Source organism: Aythya ferina (assembly GCF_964211825.1).
Source record: "Aythya ferina genome assembly, chromosome: 14".
NCBI classification, from domain to species: Eukaryota; Metazoa; Chordata; class Aves; order Anseriformes; family Anatidae; genus Aythya; species Aythya ferina.
The window spans coordinates 4,405,374-4,424,329 of NC_140312.1; the positions used below are offsets into that span (position 1 = coordinate 4,405,374).

Genomic DNA, 18,956 nt, shown 5'->3' on the forward strand with positions numbered 1-18,956 from the left:
TCTGTCCAGCAAGCCACAGGTCTTGGCCACCAGCATGACTAAATGCCATTTTACAATAAGCAGAAAGACACCAAAAACTGTTTCCCTTATAAGCAAGAAAGGTTTATAAAGAAATGGCTGTCGGGGTATACTTATCCCAGTCAAATAAGAGTCGCTAACTCAGACCAAAACGCTTTGGCTATCCCATTTTATCTCATTCCCACAAGCTGCAGGAAGGGGAACACCTGCTAACCAGCTTTTGGGGTAGCAAATTTCCATCAGTCCCAAGCAAGGCATCGTCTTGCTTACCTCACTGTAAAGATGCACCTCAGGACACCGATCTGACACCAGCTCGTCTTGGTCACATTCCTACCAACCTCAATAGCTTCTACAGTAAGACCAACCACCATAAAAGAGCAGCACGTTATACTATTATTTTGGCACATTTCACTGCAGATCATAGAACCCAGTGCAAGAGGCTTAAAGGGTACTACAGGAAAGATTAATTTTTCATTATTGTTTTCAAAACCTCTGACCTGACATACAGTAGAAGGCAGATCCCAAGAATACTACTACATTCCTTTGGACAGTTTGCTTTTGTTTGCAAACACAAGAGCATCCAAAGAGGAGCAGGTACTAGCTAACACTCCTCCTGATCAGTCCTCCTCTGTGCAACGTGAAGCAGCAAAAGCAAGCGCTGTTTACCCCAAAGTGAGCAGGCACCCATGTTACGAGGACCACATCAACTCAAACACTAAAAGTGTTCTTATTTACAGAACTAACGTACAGCCCTCTTAAAGCTGCACAAGATGATTTAGCCTTAGATCCCCCTGAAATCAAATTTTAAGTATTTTTCTTTTCTAGTGCAGAAGGTTGCCTCGAGTGTCTTTGACAGGAGATCCATGGAGAAATAAACCAGGAGAACAGTGGTAAGTGCTGAAGCTCGACAGTAACACAGGCGGATACGGTTCTGCAGGCCAGATGCCCATGACAGAAAGCCTCAGCTGGTCTACAGGGAGCAAGAGTGAGATAAGCCCTCACGAAAGGCAATATAAATCAAAGTTAAGTGAGCTGGGAAAGCTGGGAAAGAAGAGGAAAAAAAATGAGAAAAGAGTTTTCTTCATCAGTTCACTTTAGCTGAGGAATATTCTGGGAGTCCACTGCTGTACGCAGAAGCATGTCAGAGCTCTCAAGGAGTCAAACAAAGGTACTTGAAAGCCAAATATCCTCTCAGACAGAAAACTGTAAGAATTCAGGACGTAAACAAGACAACTACAGTGTAGCTGGATCAAGATTTTTCTGTTTTGAGTAATCTTATAAAATCTTCATACTAACAGAACACTTTCAGTGCAGGCAAGATTAAAATACCAGTTACAATGACAGCGATTAGTGAGATCTCCATCCTCTGGAAGCATTAACACACTGCAGGTATTTTACCTTGCTCATTAATCAGTGTTCAGGAGGCAGAGGGTTCTCACTGCACGTGGTGTCTACGTTAATGGCACTATAAGATATTTGACACACATATGCTCTATTATGAAATGGCATTGAAATGCTGGACAGAGTTAGAACTGGGGCTTTCAGCACAGCTGGCAACACTAGGGAAACACGGGGGTAAGGAATAGTTTCTATTCAAGCAGTATTTGTTTCACAGGAGCAATAAACCATGTCAGAGCAGCACACTTTCTGGGGTTGAGATGTTTTGTGTGGTAGAGTTGCTGAGACATCAGCCCCAGAGAAGGCAGAGCCCGGGATGTCCCAGCATGTACAGGAAACATCATTCATGGCAAGTAGAAAAATCACACGGTATTTATTTCCACCATACGACAAGTATTTCAGGGATACATACAGTAGTCCAGTGGCATATACAAACATATGACTGAGACAGCGTCACAATCAAGCCAGAGCACCCTGTTCCAGTACATTTCTGCTGACTCCTTTTCTCAGTTAGTACTCAGAAGTTTCCACTGTCAGTAGTAAAGTCCACCCTCCAGGCACAGTGAGCAAATAGTTCAACCAATGATGTGTACGGAGCATCAGTAGTGAAGAAATCCAGAAGTGTTCATTTTTTACTCACATGCCCAAACGTAGCAGTTTTGTTTCACACAAGAAATTCAGTGCCTGCAGTTCAAAGCACAGTGTTTATCCCATGACACAAGCCATTGAGAAAAACAGTTGATTGCACCACATATAACAAGCAACACCTCGTGTCTAGCATGGAACACGTCCCCAGAGGGATTTTCACTTTGCTAAGCACTCCACCGCAGAGCAGATGATGTTTGTAACGTATCACTTGTCATGCGAAGACTGTAACAGCAATGAGATGGGTCAAGTCAGAGCTCGGTCATCTTCCCAACACCACCTAGCTGGATCCACTTCACTTCTGCTCCTCGCATTGGCTTCATTGTGTGTCACAATGGTTTGTGAATCACAGCCACACCTGTTTTAAGGGGCAGACACACGGTTATAGGAGCAACTCCTGGGTTGCAATGTGGCTAAGAACACGCTGCAAAAGCTAGGCCACATAAAGCACACACACATTTAAGGTTACAGCTTCAGGAGGCACAGGCCTCCTTCAGGTTTATGAATAACCCCACAATCACGTCTCCCATGGACTATGTACCTGCGTAACTCCTCCCCGTGCTCATGCTGGTTGGCAGTAGCGTCCACTTGTCCGTGATGGGGTTGTAGTACTCCACGGAGGCCAAGTTGCAGGAACCATCATCTCCTCCCACCACGTAGAGGAGACCATTCACTGCACACACACCTCAAAGCAGAGTGCAGACAGTTAGACGTGGGCTAACTGCTCCCCCACAACATTGTCTGCCACGCTTTGATTCATTCCCTAGCAGATACCTCATCTTCCACTTTTATTACTTTTTTGCAATACCAATTACTTCTATTACTAGCACAACAGCCACATGAAAAACCACAGACAACTCCAACTAAGCACTACAGAAACGTATGCTGTGGTTACCTGCATTTCTTCTACACATATTCATGTCTGCTACTTGCTTCCAGGTGTTTGTTCCCGGATCGTACACTTCCACGCTCTTCCTGACTAGGGGACCGTCATGCCCCCCAGTGGCGTATAGCAGCCCGCTGAGAACACCAACACCTGCCAAACAGAGCCAGCATTAGCCAAACATATTGAGGAAACCCTGTTTTCCAGGGCTAAGTCCTTCTCAGATCTGTCTCACAATGTTTTTTTCACATTTATTTCATCTCTTTAGACTGACTTGCTCTCTCTTCCCTTTGGCTTTCCAGACTGCTGCACCTCACCCATCTTTATCCCTACCTGCCTGATATTTTCTGCCATGGGGCAAACTTGCTTTTAGTCTGATTGCCATTTCCAGCAGCAATATTTTTGCTCTTCCTGTTGCCTTTGTGCCACTCAGCATTTGCCTATATTCAGCTGTTAACAACAATTTAATACTTTAAAAAGTCCATAAGCTAACCTAAGCAAGTAAACACTCTAAGGCTTCTCCACCTGAAAAGCCTCCCTGTGCAGTGAGACAGGGACACAGGCAGAGTGGCCATCCCTGCCAGGAGGGGACTGCCTTTTCCTCCAGCACTGCCTGCACTGGGGTCACCGCCGGGATTTGGGGATGCTCGTCCTCTCCTCCGCTAGATGTCAGCATGGGGACGGCAATGCCTGGAGCTCCGAGCACGGATTTCCTTTCCCGAGCTGTACAAACAGCTCACACTGCAGCACCGCTTTTGGTGTCATCATCAGCCCCTTCCCGGTGCCTGCTGGAGGGGCAAATGCCGTGCACTTGGGTCACAACCAGAACCTGATGTGCTCAGCTTTCAGTTTGGGAAAAGCAAATTGCAAGCCTACTTGGCAGGCAAGAAAGAGCATTCGTAACACTAAACTTGCTGCTCGTAGTTGTGCTCTCAAAGCAGGGCTCAGAGCAGAGTGTTTTGAGCAAAGAAAACTCACTGAAATCTATCTCACTACAGGCATCAAGACTACAATCCAAAAAAAAAAAAAAAAAAGTTTTAACAGGGGCCATTTGAGTTTAATTCTGTTGCCTTGACTTGGTCTGCAGGTCAGCCAGTGCAGATGTGCTAAACCAGGAGAATCGGGGAAGATCCAGAAGGAAAATCCACCTGGCAACCCCCAAACAACAGCAAAGAGAAGGCAGAGCAGCATGACTTTCCAGTCCTTGGCTAAGCCTGCAGCTGGCAACTTGGAAAGACAACTCTCTGCTTACAAGTGAGATGCATCTGTTAGAAAAGCTACTTAGAAACACTGAACATTATTTCATTAATCTAGAAATTAATTTCAATTTGGCAGATTTTAATGAAGTCAGAAGAGCTGCTGAGAGCTTCCAAGCAATTATGGCTCTTCTCCTCATGGGAGGGGGGAAAATAACAGGTTGTACTTGCCAACCCAGCAATACTGAAGCATATTTTTCCTTCCTTTCCATGAACAGAGGAGAGCCCAGTGATTATCCACTTTTAAGAACACATCTTGGGGCCAGTACCTGCACCACTGCGCCGAGTGCTCATGTCAGCTACGTAGGTCCATTCGTTCGTGGCTGGGTTGTACTGCTCTACGGTACTAAGGCACTGACGGGACGCTCCATCGTAACCGCCCACGGCGTAGAGCTTACCTGGAAGAGAGAGACATTGGCATTATTAGCTTTACGGCTATGACTGACGGGCCCGAGTGAGGACAGATCCTGGCTGAAGCCCTGGGAGACCTGCCCAAACGTGCTGGCATGTCTGGGGAAAACCCTACTGAAAGGATCTGAAGTAGATTCACAGACAGGCGGGCCTGGTTTTAAAGCTGTAAAAGCTGTCAACTAAGTTAAGGAAATATCACAACAGCAGCTTAATTAGAAGCCAAAAGCCCAGAGGGTTTTCCAAATGACTTGTTGGCCCTGGAGAAGAGGTAATATCAAAGCACGTTCTGCTGATCAAGCGTTTCCTCCTGTTCAGGTGCTACATAACAAGGTGAGCTGTCAAAGGTCGATACTGTACATTAATTACAATATCACATGAGCAATAAATAGGCAATAACTTCTTAATATAATACCTCCATGGAAACCTAGACCCAATTTTGAAGATTCTGGGCCAAACCAAAACAAACCAATGCTGCTAGGACAGCTGTGGCCAGCCTGCTTACTCGTGCCAAGTGATCTTAAGACAGAAGAAATCCCAGGAGACCTTCACAGCACGGTATGTTTATCCCCCCTGCAACTCAACACAATGAAACCTGGACAACAGCTACCTAATGAGAATATGAGAGCATTATCAGATGCCACGGGACTACACCATACATGAAACAAGACTGATGCTACACGAAAAACCTCGTTCACACTCATACACTCTCCTTGTCTCCCTTTACCCCCTACTAGCTTTGTACACAGCTCCACTCACAGCCTCCTCAGGCTGTGATCATCAGATGTTTGCAACTGTGCTCCTCCTGTGCTGTTGCCTGCTCCACACCGTACTAATTGGAAACTGCTATGCCACGCTAAAGATAAGGTCAAACACAACGTTTCGTTTGCTTCAGAACTGATTTTGCTAAATGAAGCAAAAGGTTCCTATCTAAGTTGCTCCTTCTCCTGGATCCCAACCAAGTTGCTCAGTTCCAGCTCGTTCAAGCTGGGTGCTGACACATCCGTGCCAACAGCTGCTGCTGCGATCCTCAAAGCGCCCTCCCCGCTCACCTCGCCTACCTCATTCCCAGGCTGCCGCAGTATCAGCGTTTGCTATCGTCAGTCCCTGGTCATTTACGAACCTGACTAAGTTATGCCATGCATGCCTGAAAGCCTGATGTCAATAAACACAGGTTTTAGTATTCTTGCCAAACCACCAGCTTGGGGCTGTGGGATGAACTATGCTCCTGTTCTCTCGCTGAGCAGATTTTCTGTGATGAGTGCTTTTTCCACATATTGTCTGCTGATGGCAACAGTGCACACTGCATGACAGTTTGCTTTTATCAGCCAGCAGCAGCTCAGGAAGAATAAGATTCAAAGAAACTGGCACACACCTAATGGCATGCACAGAAGGCACGGGCTGGTCTCATACAGGTCTGAGGTTCTTGGAAAGCTACAAGTGATTTTTCACCAAGATAAGAAGAATGGAAAAAAGCTACAAAGATTACGTCATATATAATAAATCTTCACCAACTGACGACAACTTAAAGAACAGATCCTGCAGTTGCTTCCTGCTGCACTTAACCGTTCAGGCCCCCATTTGACACAGTAACATTTGTTTGGTAGAAATGGCTGCTGATGTTCTTACCCTCCACAACTCCAACTCCAACACTGCTTCTTCTTGTGTTCATGGGAGCCACAAAAAACCACTCATTGGTTTTATAGCTATAGGCCTCAACTGATGCCAGACCTAGTTAAAAAGGGGATACACAGGTTTTCTAATTAAAAAAAAAGAGAAGAGAAAAAGATTGGTGTTGCACTTTCATCTGCCTTCCACCTCCTCCCCAGCCTGTAATTCCCCCCACACTCCTACAACCCAATTTTGCAGTCCCTTTCCTTTCGGGCTGGGGCCAGCATGTTAACACCATTTCTCCAGCAGCTGGAAAAATTGTTATCACATAGACCCTGTCCTGGGACACCAAAGTGGAGCAGAGTCCAGATTCCAAGCCCAAAAGTCCACATTCTTTCAAGCACTATCAAATGTCCACACAAAGGTTTAAAAATTACCCCAGACCCTATTTTATTGTACTCAGCACTAGCTGAGATAGTCAGTTTAAGGCTTAACCAAGTGGCAAGGCTCTACAGCAGAGGTGTCAATCTAAACATGCAGTTTTATGCCAAACTAACTCCCAGACACACATACTCCATAAATGGCCTTGTTCACATTTCATTCATGTTGTGCAAATTTTAACTAAAACTGGGAAAAATCCCTTTTATAAGAACAGAATAAGAATGTTCACATAAAGAACAACACTGAAAGAACCGTATCACTACAGGAAAAAAGCCTTGGTGACACACGCTGCAATTACTGAAGGGTCAGAGCGAGCATATGGTTAGGTACAACACAATATGCCCAGTCTCTGGCTCATTCTCTCTAGAGAAGTCTGGAGCCTCACTCAAGCTCTGCAAACTTTGCTGGGGGCTCTGAAAACACTGTTTTGGATCAGGCACTGCCTGGTTTCTGTTCAGCCACCTACCTGTGCTGCCATCAAAGCCGCCCACTGCATACAGGAGATCGTTGAGCACAGCTGCTCCTAAAGTGCTTCGTCTCTCCTGCATGCTGGCTATGGAGGTCCACTGGTCCTTCACGCCATCATACACGTCAACGGTGCGTACCCTCAGTGACCCGTTAAAGCCCCCGACAGCATAAACATTGCCAGCCATAAATACAACACCTGGTAAAAGAGGAGAGAGATTTTATGGAGGTTTTACAAACAGCTTAGGAGCCAAGTATCATCAGATGTCTGCCAGGGTGTGTAAGACAGCAGGGAAGAGCAGAACGTGTGCAAGCCTTGAGCATTTTCTGCAGGTTAGGAGCTCTGGAGCCAAGCATGATAAAATACGTGTCATAAGGATAGTGAAATGCACATAAACACACAGCAACAGAAGGCACAGATGGATTTCAGATCTGAATGAAAGGTTTTTCTGAGTCAGAGAGGATACCAAATGGTGATCCACATTCACATCCATCTCATACATCTTCAGATGAACACTCAGCTTACAGATCCATTCTCCCCATCACCCCCTTAGCACAGCAAGGGCCTGACTCAGCTCCTGTGATTTTCACGAGGAAACCAGCTAGGAAAACTGGATGCCTGTGGGTTTCCACAGCGAGTGGGACAGGAGGAAGAGGGGAAACAGAGGAACAATCAGGAGAGAGAGATGATGAAGCAAGGGGACAGGCAGAAACAACTCCTATAAAAGCAGGGCATCCACCTGAATGTGAAGGACACGTGCATAGTGAAAGAAGACAAGGAATGGCAAAGAGCTGTTTGAGGTTGGGGACAGAGAGGAAGGCTGAAGGGACTGAGAACACAACTATCCAGCCGTGAAGAGCTGCACTGGGAAAATGAAGGCTGTAAGTTCCCATTACCTGCTCTGCATCTCCGGGAGGGAAGCTCAGCAACCTGATCCCACCGTTCCTCCTCAAAGTCATAGCATTCCACACTGCGAATGGCTTTGGGTGCTTGCCCGCCCACCACAATCATCACCTGGAGAGGGAAGATGAGAGCTGGGACACCTCAGACATCAGCCCAGGCAGCTGCTCTCTGAAAAGAAACCATCAGCACAACCTGGTCTAGAGCAGCTGCCACCTAAATGCTGCAAGCCCACCAAAACCTTCTGCAGAGACAACTATTTAAGTCAATTCTATTATTGGGGGAGTAAAACTATTTACCTTTTAATACAAACTAAGTGTGGCAGCCCCCATTAACCCTTCCTCACCATTTCCAAAGTGGGCAACCTGCCCTATTTCCCCCCAAAACACAGAACTGCTCTCTACCACGGTGCGTGCACGACTCACTGCAGAAATACTTTTAAGTGAAGAAGATTCCAGCGTAATTTCCACAGCCAGCCCACTCTTTAGTCATTATCTCCATGGTGGTGCTAAAAATAATCGATGCCACTTAGCAAATAAAACCTGACAGCTGTATTGCCACCTGCAGGGAAGATGACACTTGGGGAAATCAGGACTATTAAGACCCAGGGATGCTGGACTGCTGAAGGAAGTGATTTGTCAGCTTCATTAGGGCCTCTGGCTGCGACGTGTGTTGATGCAAATCTAGTAACTAAGCCTTAAATTCCTCACGTTAGGGAAAAGAAAAATCTACATGAAGGTAATCAACAGCAAATCTCAGGGGCGTAAGAAATCCTCTGCCAGGTCAGTCTAAGAGTCCACCTAGACCCAGCTCCCATTTCTAGCAACAATGAGCAGAGGACACTGGGGGAAAACAAGACATGGACCATGTGCAGTGTGGTCCTTCCCAGATCTGTCCTGCCTGCCACCAGCAGCTCTCAGCTCGAGGACAGCCCACTGACACATGCACAGGCAGCGTCCAAACCTCCAGTATTCATAAATGTCTCTACCTGTACTTTGTTCCTAACACGTTTCTTTCTGCCCCTTCACAGCTATGGAAAAGGAGGATTCATTCCCTTATCACAGAGAACAGCAGGAGCAAACACTGCCCAAGACAGTGTGATTTTTACAAGGCCAAGGAGCTGGAAGCGAGATAAGTGGGCTTCAAATATAGTCAAAGAGCAGACGGTACTGGCTTTAGCCTCTGCAAGGCGGCTGCAGGTAGCTGAGGCGATAAGATCAACACTTGAGGTCACCCCCACCGCAGCTGCCTTAAAAGTACAGGGCCAGACAAGCATCTGAAGTATTGCACGAGTACGAAAACAGTGAACTGCTTGATCTAGGAGGATGGAAACACGACCTTAGAAAGCAAATTCAGTCCAAGTTAGCAGTCTAACTGCTAATTGTGTAACAGTCTCCCATGGAAAGCTACAGAGCTTCAGACAATTACAGACCTGAGGGGTTTCACAGCAGGAATGAGCTCAGAGTCTCTCAGTAACTGGACTGCTGGAAGATCAACACCTTCTCCTATCTCTTTACAGTTAAAAAAAAAAAAAAAGGGGAGAACAGACCCACAGAAAATTTGGGTTTGTACTCACAGGTCATGCTAAAGAATACATTGAGAACCTCTGAAGTCACTGGATCACTGTTCATTTTTCATCCTTAACTTCTTTAGTCCTTGATGAAGGGTTACGTGGCCCTTCATGATGCCCCCAAAGCTATCTTCTACCAACTCCACCTCAGTGCCAGCAGGTAGAACAGACAAACACACTGACGTGCTCTGCAGAACTACAATTTCTTAACGAACCTTTCAGTAACTGAACATCTGGACACTCCCTCATAGCACAGATCACATATGCCATGCCACAGAACAGGCTCCCTATTATTTGTCCTTAGAAAAATAACACAGTGTGGTTTTGACATCTTACAATCTCTGAAAAGCTTGTTAATAACTTCAGTGACAGTCTGGTGAGAGACATTATGATGAACTGCGTTTATCTCTGGGGCATGGGTTAAACAGTTTCTGTTGTCATTTTCTCCTCACTAACAAAGCAGAGGCCAGAGCATCACATGCCTCCAGGACAAACGCAGGGAGTAACAAGGATTATTTATTCAGTAGCTGCTTTGAGTCTATTGAAATTTGCTTCAGACTTCCTGCTCACATGTCTGGTTGCCGTTGTTTCCTGCTTTCCTGCCTTCTGAGTAAGGAGACAGAAAAATGACAGGCACCGATGGTGATCCTCCCCAGCAGGGCTCCACCACAGCACCAGGAACCCGCAGAAACCTCAGCAGCTCTCCAGGCAGCTGCCTGCAGCCGCTGTCACTGCGGGTCACTGATCCTCAGGCCATAGCTCCAGGAGCAACAGTCCCTCCCCAAACCACTTGTGGCTGACAAAATGTTTTGAGAGCAGAGCCCTGTCCTTAGGAGCAGAGATATTGCTTCCTCTGTGGGTTTCGCGTTTATCAAACTTAATTATACACCCTCAGCGGGTATAGGCAGTACCAGAAGAGGGAGTAAAGCGATTCAAAGAATTAGGAGTAGCATTATTCAACCAAGATCCGTTTTTCCAGCTGATTTCCCCAGCAGGTGATGGCACGCTCCCCTTCCACATCAATGACTTTTGCTCTTTAACAGAACTGATGTAAACTCCTGTTATCTTCACTGACGATATTAAGATCTGACCTCAGCTGATTTTTGCTTGTGTCTGCAGCCCTGCTCAGCCTCAGCAGATGATAGCTGCACATGCATTAACCCCTAGTATCCAAGCAGCACCAATTATTAAATGGCAGGGCCTATTCTCCGAGCAGTTCCCTCCCCGTGCTGCTCACCCAACAAAAGGATTGAGGACTGGCCATAATATATAGGAAATACAGAACACATCCTGCTCTCAGACTTCCCTCTAATGGGCTCAGAGCAATTGAAAAGAAAACAATTAGGAGTTAGTAAAAGTACTGTGGTAAGCACATAAGCTCCTTTCAAAGACAGAAAACGCCACCAGTTATACTGTGAGAGGTGTCACGAAGTGACATTTTCCCTCCTGTTTTTGGAAGGGAACTCAGCTTACCTTTGGCAGGCTAACAGGAGTCCTTGGCTTTGTTCTGGGATTCTTGATCAATTGCCTTTGATCCAGAGGAAGCAAATGATACTTCATGGCCTCGATAAGGAAGTCTTTACACGTGTTGTTATTTTTGATTAAAGCTTCTTCTTCAACTGTCTGAGAACACGCACACACATGACAGATCATTTAAAGTTAAGGACTTGGTATCTCAGGTCAAAAGAGAGCTTTGCATTGAAACCAGAGCTTCTTTTCTGACGTACCAATACAGAAAATGCACAAGACGGAATGCCAGTTCTTTCCCAAGAAACAAATGCATTAACATCCAGGCTCCCCTTCTTCCAGTATCACTAAACAGCACCAGTTCTCCCTCTATTTTATCACCCCCCATCAAGCACCAAGTATCTCAAGACAGGAGAATTTACCAGGAGTTTGGGTGCAAAATAATTTGAGTCAGAACTTTTAAGGTGAGGCAATATCTGTTACTGGATAAGAAGATACAGTTGAGACAGACATGGGTGCATCTCATGTGTATCAATTTTATTTCAATTGTATTGGGTGTTTTTTAGACATATGTTGAAAGCTTAGCAGTCAAAGAGCCCACCAACCTCTTCTTTGTGGATTCTTGGCTCATTATTGAGGCCCAGATCCCAGGAATTAACTTGTCAAGAGCAATCTCTAAATCAGACTCTGACTGACAACATCTCACCTGCCAGTCACACAGACCTATCTCCATAGATCCTGCTCCTGCACAGGACACTTCTTAAGCCAAAACTATCACACATGCACTAGGGAAAAAAACTGTACAGCCCTGTAAGAGCATGACCTGAATATTTTCTGGGTGAAAAATCCTGAGATATTTACTTTTAAATGCTTCCACCAAGACTGGCAGGAGCTTAGCTCTCGGCACTGCCAGGCAGAGCACAGGTCACATTTTGTAAGAAGGTTTCTGTGTGCGTGCATGCGTGCACACACAGATTTCAGATTCCACCCAGTTTTTTCATTTTATTCCTGTTTACAGACTCAGCTACATAAAAATACCCATCTCAGAAGCAAACAGCCAAGACACTGATTAAGGAGCTTCCATCAGCTTTAGTGCAATATTAATTACTTTTTTGCAGACTAACCTGTACAAGATAATCTCTGGGCAAAAGGGGCAGGCGAACATGCTCCATCAGCTTAGCCATGTGCTCTAAGCGAGACTCCTTCTCATAATTTATCCAAGAAATAACCGCTTCAAAGACCTACACAGATAAAAATACAATTAATGTACAAAAGCGAACAGGCTTGCAGTCACCTGCCCAAAATCAGGAGCATTGTGATTTCGCAATGTCAAAGGAAGGAGACGCGAGATCCCTATCAAACAAACAGATGAAAAAGTCAGGACAGTATGCAAAGAGCTCAGGCACCACAGTAGCCGAGAGGCGAGCTGACTGTGCATGTTAATAAGCAACTCCATATCTCGATGTGCTGTATCGCTCTCAGAGCTGAGCATGTGTCCAGGACAATCATGCACCTCTTGTACAGTAAGGAGTACTGGAAGGCGGCCAGGAAACTTAATTAGCCTTTTGACATTTGCGGTGGACATTATTCATGAAATCAGCCACAACGATTACTGCTGATAACAAAGATCGCCCCTCCTGGAGCCTGTTCTCATGGCAAGTCGCTGCCTCACCGTATTTAATTCATGCACCAGTGCCCCCCAACCCAGGAAACCCACAGGACAGATTCACCCTGCTCAGCACTGCATTTATTTCACCACTCAAAATGCTCAGATACTACAGGCAGGGCTGCACTTCCCACAGGAAAACAAGGGCACGATGGACTTCTGGTCTGAGCCCAAATGTAGTTTTATTTCTGGATGCAGCCCGTGCAGATGAGGACCCAAACTTTGGCTCCGTGACACGCTGCACACAAACAGCCCCGTGCAGCAGAGAGCCCTGTGCGATGGACAAACGTGTACCGAAGTGTCCTACATGATCTGTGCATGAATATGCATACACTTACATAACTGTCAGCCACACTCCTCCCCAAAGAAAGGCCTAAAAACGTCACTGGGAGTGTAAAATGCTTCCTGAAAAAAGGCACAAAGGCAAGGCGAGGGGCTGGTGCTGTCTCAGATATTGCACAGCAGGATATTGATCCTCACAGTGGAGTTTCCCCACAGAGTCAGAATTAAATTCTGACACTTAACTCGCACCTACGGGCAAAATTATGCCACTGATCCTGCTCTCCAGTTACTGGGGAGGGCCAGGACGCATCCCTCATGCACACAGCCTGTGGTGCTGCAACCCCCTCGCCCCAGCACACCAAGCCCATGCCCGTGGCTTCAACTTCCCTCCGGGGTCACCGCCTGGTCAGGCCAATTTGCAAAGCTATTTTTTCTTTCTTTCCAGTCCCCCCAGCAAACCATTTCTTTGGTCCAAGATCAGTAATTTGACAGCATTAACTTGAACCGAGGGCACTGCCTCTCAGTCCCCAGTTGTTGCCAAGAAATGTATTTGCAGGAGGCACCGCTGGTCGCTTCCTCGCACAAAGGAGAGGCAGAGTGCAAAGGGGTTTCCTCCGCTTTGCTGAACTATACACTTAAAAAAACAAGTGAGCAGTAAAGCAGGAGCCTCATTTCCTATGCCAACAACCACTCTTGCTGAACTGCTTGGAATTCAGGAAGCTGCAGCAAGGATTTCAGCAACGCAACGGGGAGCCCTGTAATCAAACCCCAGTGAGCGCAGAGGCAAATAACTACTCCAGAACCTTGAAGTATTTTTAAGCACAAATAAATAAACAAACAAACTATTTCACTTCAGCTACAAGGCATTTAAAATGGAAACTAGGTTGTTAAGAGATTTTTAATTGCAAATGAGCATGGTAGGAGCATAAAGAGATGTTTAGCCCACAAACATGCTTTTCATTAACCTCTTCCGCACCAGCAGAACAGGTCACTGGACTGGAATATATCCAGCTGCAGATCAAATTGACAGTGAAAAATTGTTAAAGGAAGGTAAAGTAGCAAGTGTGTATGAGGAATTAACCCTCCTTGGCGCTGGAGACTATTCCAGAGGTAGGCACACGCTGACTACCCCACTGCGCCTACTCCAAAAATAACAGAAATTTTTCAAGTCACCCACTGGCATCTCCCATTGGCTCTAATTTTAAGAAATGCGGTAAAAAAAATCTTAATCTGAGACACCGATCTCTCAGTTTAAAGGCTGTCAGTCGCCACATCTGTTTCCAGTGCCCTGCAGAACTGGGATCCCTGCCCTGTCCCTGGCTCAAGTCGCATTTGATCAGAGCACAGGCATGGGCTGGGTTCATGGCCAGCACCTGTAGGGGCAGCCCCAGAGCTGGGGGGCAGCAGATTTCCCACACCCCATGGAGCAGGCAGGTAAAGCCTGGACAGCTAGACAGGTAAACCCTTTTCTTCACACCTGAGCACATACAGACATTTTCACAGCCTCTGCAGGGAAAAATCCAGTTGTGAGATGCTCCCTGCACTGAGGACCAAACTCTACATCAGCTTCTACTGCATGCCAGGAGTGGTCAATTAATGGGCTCTGTGTAAAGTCCCCAAAATAAAAAATCCCAAACCTCTCAGAAGTTTTTCGTCACTATTCTGAGGTGGCAGAAGCCATTTGTTGAGGGCTGGAAGCCCCTCCATTTTACTCATAGTTAGTAAATACAAGCAAACATGATTTTTTAATAGTTTTTCCTTGCTTGCACACAGTTATAATTACAGAGTAAATTAGGTCAGGTGCAGAAAGCACCAATAAAACTGTCTTTAGGGTACTTAACTATAGCAAAAGGAGCAGTCATGGACCAAACCCAACTTTTGCCCTAGGCCAGCAGGACCCGTGCAACTGCAGAGGCTGGCAACAGCAAGGGGGAGAAGGATAGAAGGGACGATAAGCTCTGATTAAAGGGGAAAATTCCTTGGAGTAGTCGTCTTACAACTAAATCATTTCTGTGGCAGCAAACAATTTTTGTAGTCACGATAGCCTAGGGATATTGTTGTGCCAAAATCTGCAGAGGTAAAGAACACATTTTATTAGGCCAATCAGTATTAGTCTGGGGGATGGCAGAGGAAGGGGAGAACATACAAGCTTTTGGGCACACGCCTGGTCTGGAAGCATATTAGGGGCAACTCTCCCCTCCAGGGCTCGCTGCCTTCTGGCCCTGCTGGGACTCAGCTGTAACTCCTCCACCTCTGAGAGATGGGAATGCTCTGGCTCATGGGCTGCAGCACAGGACACAGCAAGAACAAGAGCACGAAAGCCTCTCACAAAGTCTGGTTGGGACAATTTAACCCTCAGATGTCTGTAGCATTTGCTTGCTTACTACATCTTAGTGCTGAAAAATAGTTATCCTCTGTCATGCACACACAGTGCTGAAAAATAGTTATCCTCTGTCATGCACACACACATATAAATGTGTGTGGAAATGTACACATAGATATTTATACCAAACACATTAGCAGATAGGAAGAATAAAGGTCAGGAAAACTGCTTGTCTGTCACAATGAAGCTAATACAAAGCAGCAGCCGACCACTCTGCCCGCAGTTTTCAGCAGGTCTTTGGACTCCAGCACATATTTCATATTTATACTCAAATCCCATTCTCTGCCTCTCTCCTGTTACTGGTAGCTGTTATTTTGAATGTACAGCTAATGCTTCCATTTCCTTGCACTGACTTGCATATTCAACTTTTAGAACCATCTACAGAAATACTGCTTTGATTGTGTAAAGCTGAGAAGAGGGAGCAAACACTTTGATTTCTCTGGGCTCAAGGCCAATAAAAGCTTTTTAACAATGCTGCACAGGACTGGAAAAATTGGTTACTAAACTTGCACTTCCCTTTGCAGACGGCTTGGTTCACGCAAAGCAATTCTGCCATGAGTTCACACTATTTGTTTTTTCCCTTTTGGCCCTGCCTGTGTGGCACAGAGCAGCACCCCACCGAGATGCCCACGCTGGCCCAAGCCCTACGGAAACACACTCCCAGAGCCTCCCAGTTTGTTGGCTATGGATCTGAGCAAAGCGTATCTCCATCCACACCTCGCATGCTGCAGGTTTTCTGGCAAGCTTCACAGCCTGTATGGGCCCAAGCACATGCACATCTGCAGCATGGATGGACTGGGCAGGATGGGTGCACACACCTAGGCCAGCTGAGGACACCACAGCAGCACCCAACACACCGGGGTCCAGCCCCACCCCATCAAAACTGGGGGCCTGAAGTTACAAGCCAGGTGACCCTCAAGCTCTTCTGTAGCTTCTACAGGTGTCCACCTCCCTGTAGTGATGATTCAGAGGGAAAGACTTGAAGCACACAGCCCAGAAACCTGCTGCAGGTCATGACAAAGAGAACCTGGAGTTCCCTGAGTGCCACAACCACTGCTTGCGCTCCTTCCTGGGACTACAGACAACATGAGATGGTTCAACATTTCAGCCTCAAAAAAGCAAAACAGTGCCTTATTTCCCTCTTCCATTAAAAAAAAAAATATTCATGATAGAAAAATATTTCTTTCCTTCTCAGTTGTGGACCTCCTTTACTTGTTCTGTCCAAGGTGCAACAGAAGGCAGTACTCCTCCCTGGCTTAGTGCAATTCACCTACTTTTGAGGTTTTACAACAGGTAATACAAGCTTTACATCAACAACAGATGGGAGATTCCTAGTTGGAATTCAGTTCTGTCCCCCAGGGCTTTTGGAAGAGACACAGACCTGAGAATCATTACTTCCTATAAAGAACAACCAATTGAAGGTCATTTTCATGTATTTTAAAGAATTGCGCTATTTTAAATTCTCCTTTCGTGAGCTCTGTTAGAAAATGGCCCCTAAAGAGCATAACACGAGAACAGTTTCCAATGTAATATCTAGAAACATTCAGCATTCTTAAATTCACTGTTGCTATATGATTTACTGTACCTTTTCTTCAGAGGAGACTGTGAGCTTGTCACTTGATATTAAACTGCAAACCTGGTCCAGACTAAGGCTAAGAAATTCTTCTCCTAGCATCACCTCTGGGAAGTGCTGCTCTGTTCAACAAATGAAAAAGGGGAACACAAAATTATAATGAAATCCATTCTTTAAGTCAATGGAAGGGCTACAGCATTCAGAGAACTGCTATCGTTACAGCTCTGGGCAACCAAGACAAACACCACACTGCAACCGAATGGCCGAACAAAAAGAAAATAGTCTCAGAGGAGGCTAAGAAATGAGATGTTATTTGAAGTAACACAAGCTCCACGAGACTCTTTTGTAAAACGGCAATAAAACATAAAATGGAGCTTAACTTTCTGCAAAGCCACGAGGTACTTTCCAGTGGCAGATATGATTACTAGTGGCAATTGAGAAAAGAGTCGATACCTTCCTAAAGCAGTAAGTAACCTGGCTACCTCGGGATTCAATTCTTGCCCATTTCAACAACCTACTCAGAAGCAAATCTGCTCAACACTTAGATGAGAGACTCCATCGAGGGTGCCTGGTATTTGCAGTTATTTCAAGCAAAGCCAACCGTCAACAAGCACCAGCCAAACACAGTCAGTTTGGTGCACTCAGGCCAGCAGTGAAGAGGGAAGGATCCCAGAGCACCCACCTGGATCTGTGTGCACGAAGGGGCATACAGGGAGAGAGGCAAGAGAGAAGCCTCATCCCACACACACATATGGGATCAGTCCTTCTCCCCTTCCACCTTTTAATTTTTCCCCAAAAATTAATACATTTCAGCTTCCCCCTCCTCTAAACCCTTAGCACCCATCTTCCCAGGCAGCCTTGCCTCTTCCTACTCAGACTGCAACCTTACAAATTTCTCCTCCCTTTTTTGCCTCCAAATTCCTCCATGCTGTAACTTTGGGAGCCACCTGAAAACAAAATACAGCAATTCACATCTCCGGCTGTAATCCCAAACTGGAAGAATTCAGTTTGCAGCACAAGCCCAAAAGGGATCATCAAATCTGTCATGCTTTACATCTAGCCAAAGGGCACAAGGAAATAATTACTTTCTAGGAAAGAATTCCTAGGTCAAAATGGCCATTAGCTGGCTGAGGACAATTTTAGTTTTCCTAGCATTTCTTAGAAAAACACCTCAATTTAATCTCACCTGCCATTTTCTATGTCTCATTTACCTTTGCCTGAAACACAATTCTCAGCCACTTGATCTGAAGCAGCTTTTTTCAAGCCCTCACCCCTTTAGCTTTGAGAAGTTCAGACTCATATATCCAAAGAGCTCCCTCTGCAGCAAGATCTGCCTCTTGATTTCCTCTCTGCAAAGTACTTTGCCTGCCAAAAAATAGCACTACGGGGACACAAGCTGGCACAACTTCCCGAGAGTATCTCCTTGGAGATCTCACCCGAACAACTCCTTACCAATGCCACTGCTGCAGAGGGCACTTGGGCTTCCCCAGCCGCAGACCCCTTTAGTCTGATGGGGACCAAAACTCTACAGCTAAGCCAAGGGCTCTGATTAAAAAGATCAATAAAGCTTAATTCTGTGTTATGCTGGAAATCATATATAGGATCTAATGAACTTTTCTAGCCTTAAATACTTGAAAAACAGGAAATGCTCCTGACACAGTAATCTGTATGCACTCTGACTTCTGGACACAATCTCCTATTCATTCTGGATTAGCATCTGGCAATAGAAAGATATTTGATCTCTTGTTATTTGTTGGAAGCAAGTAAAAATATTTACTGATTTTAATAAAATAACTTGAGCCTGCTTCTATCAAGGCAGCTCCTCTACCCATTGAGGTTATCCACTGGCCAGAACCAAGCACTCCCAAGGAACTGAGCTCACGCACGCAGGGGCTCTTGAGCCTGGGGACCTCTGTCTTGGTTTAATGCTGTTACATAAACAACATAGCGAAAAGAATTTTAATGGCATTTTTATTAATGGAGTTCCAT

The 18,956-nt window shown here is 45.7% G+C and overlaps 1 protein-coding gene across 6 annotated transcripts in view; it reads right to left on the reverse strand.

The window, feature by feature from the left end:
- Positions 1-1,773: 1,773 nt before the first annotated feature.
- Positions 1,774-18,956, reverse strand: part of KLHL3 (kelch like family member 3) — a 41,275-nt gene continuing 24,092 nt past the window's right edge. For all 6 annotated transcript variants that reach the window (XM_084535268.1, XM_084535271.1, XM_084535273.1 and 3 more), the window contains 10 exons: positions 16,980-17,089; positions 12,188-12,304; positions 11,070-11,219; positions 8,023-8,140; positions 7,127-7,324; positions 6,238-6,339; positions 4,470-4,598; positions 2,957-3,097; positions 2,603-2,746; positions 1,774-2,419 (listed from right to left, as the gene is read on the reverse strand). In XM_084535268.1, coding sequence (XP_084391394.1) covers positions 2,391-2,419; positions 2,603-2,746; positions 2,957-3,097; positions 4,470-4,598; positions 6,238-6,339; positions 7,127-7,324; positions 8,023-8,140; positions 11,070-11,219; positions 12,188-12,304; positions 16,980-17,089 — 1,238 coding nt within the window. In that variant the 3' untranslated portion in view covers positions 1,774-2,390. The remainder of the gene's footprint in view (positions 2,420-2,602; positions 2,747-2,956; positions 3,098-4,469; positions 4,599-6,237; positions 6,340-7,126; positions 7,325-8,022; positions 8,141-11,069; positions 11,220-12,187; positions 12,305-16,979; positions 17,090-18,956) is intronic.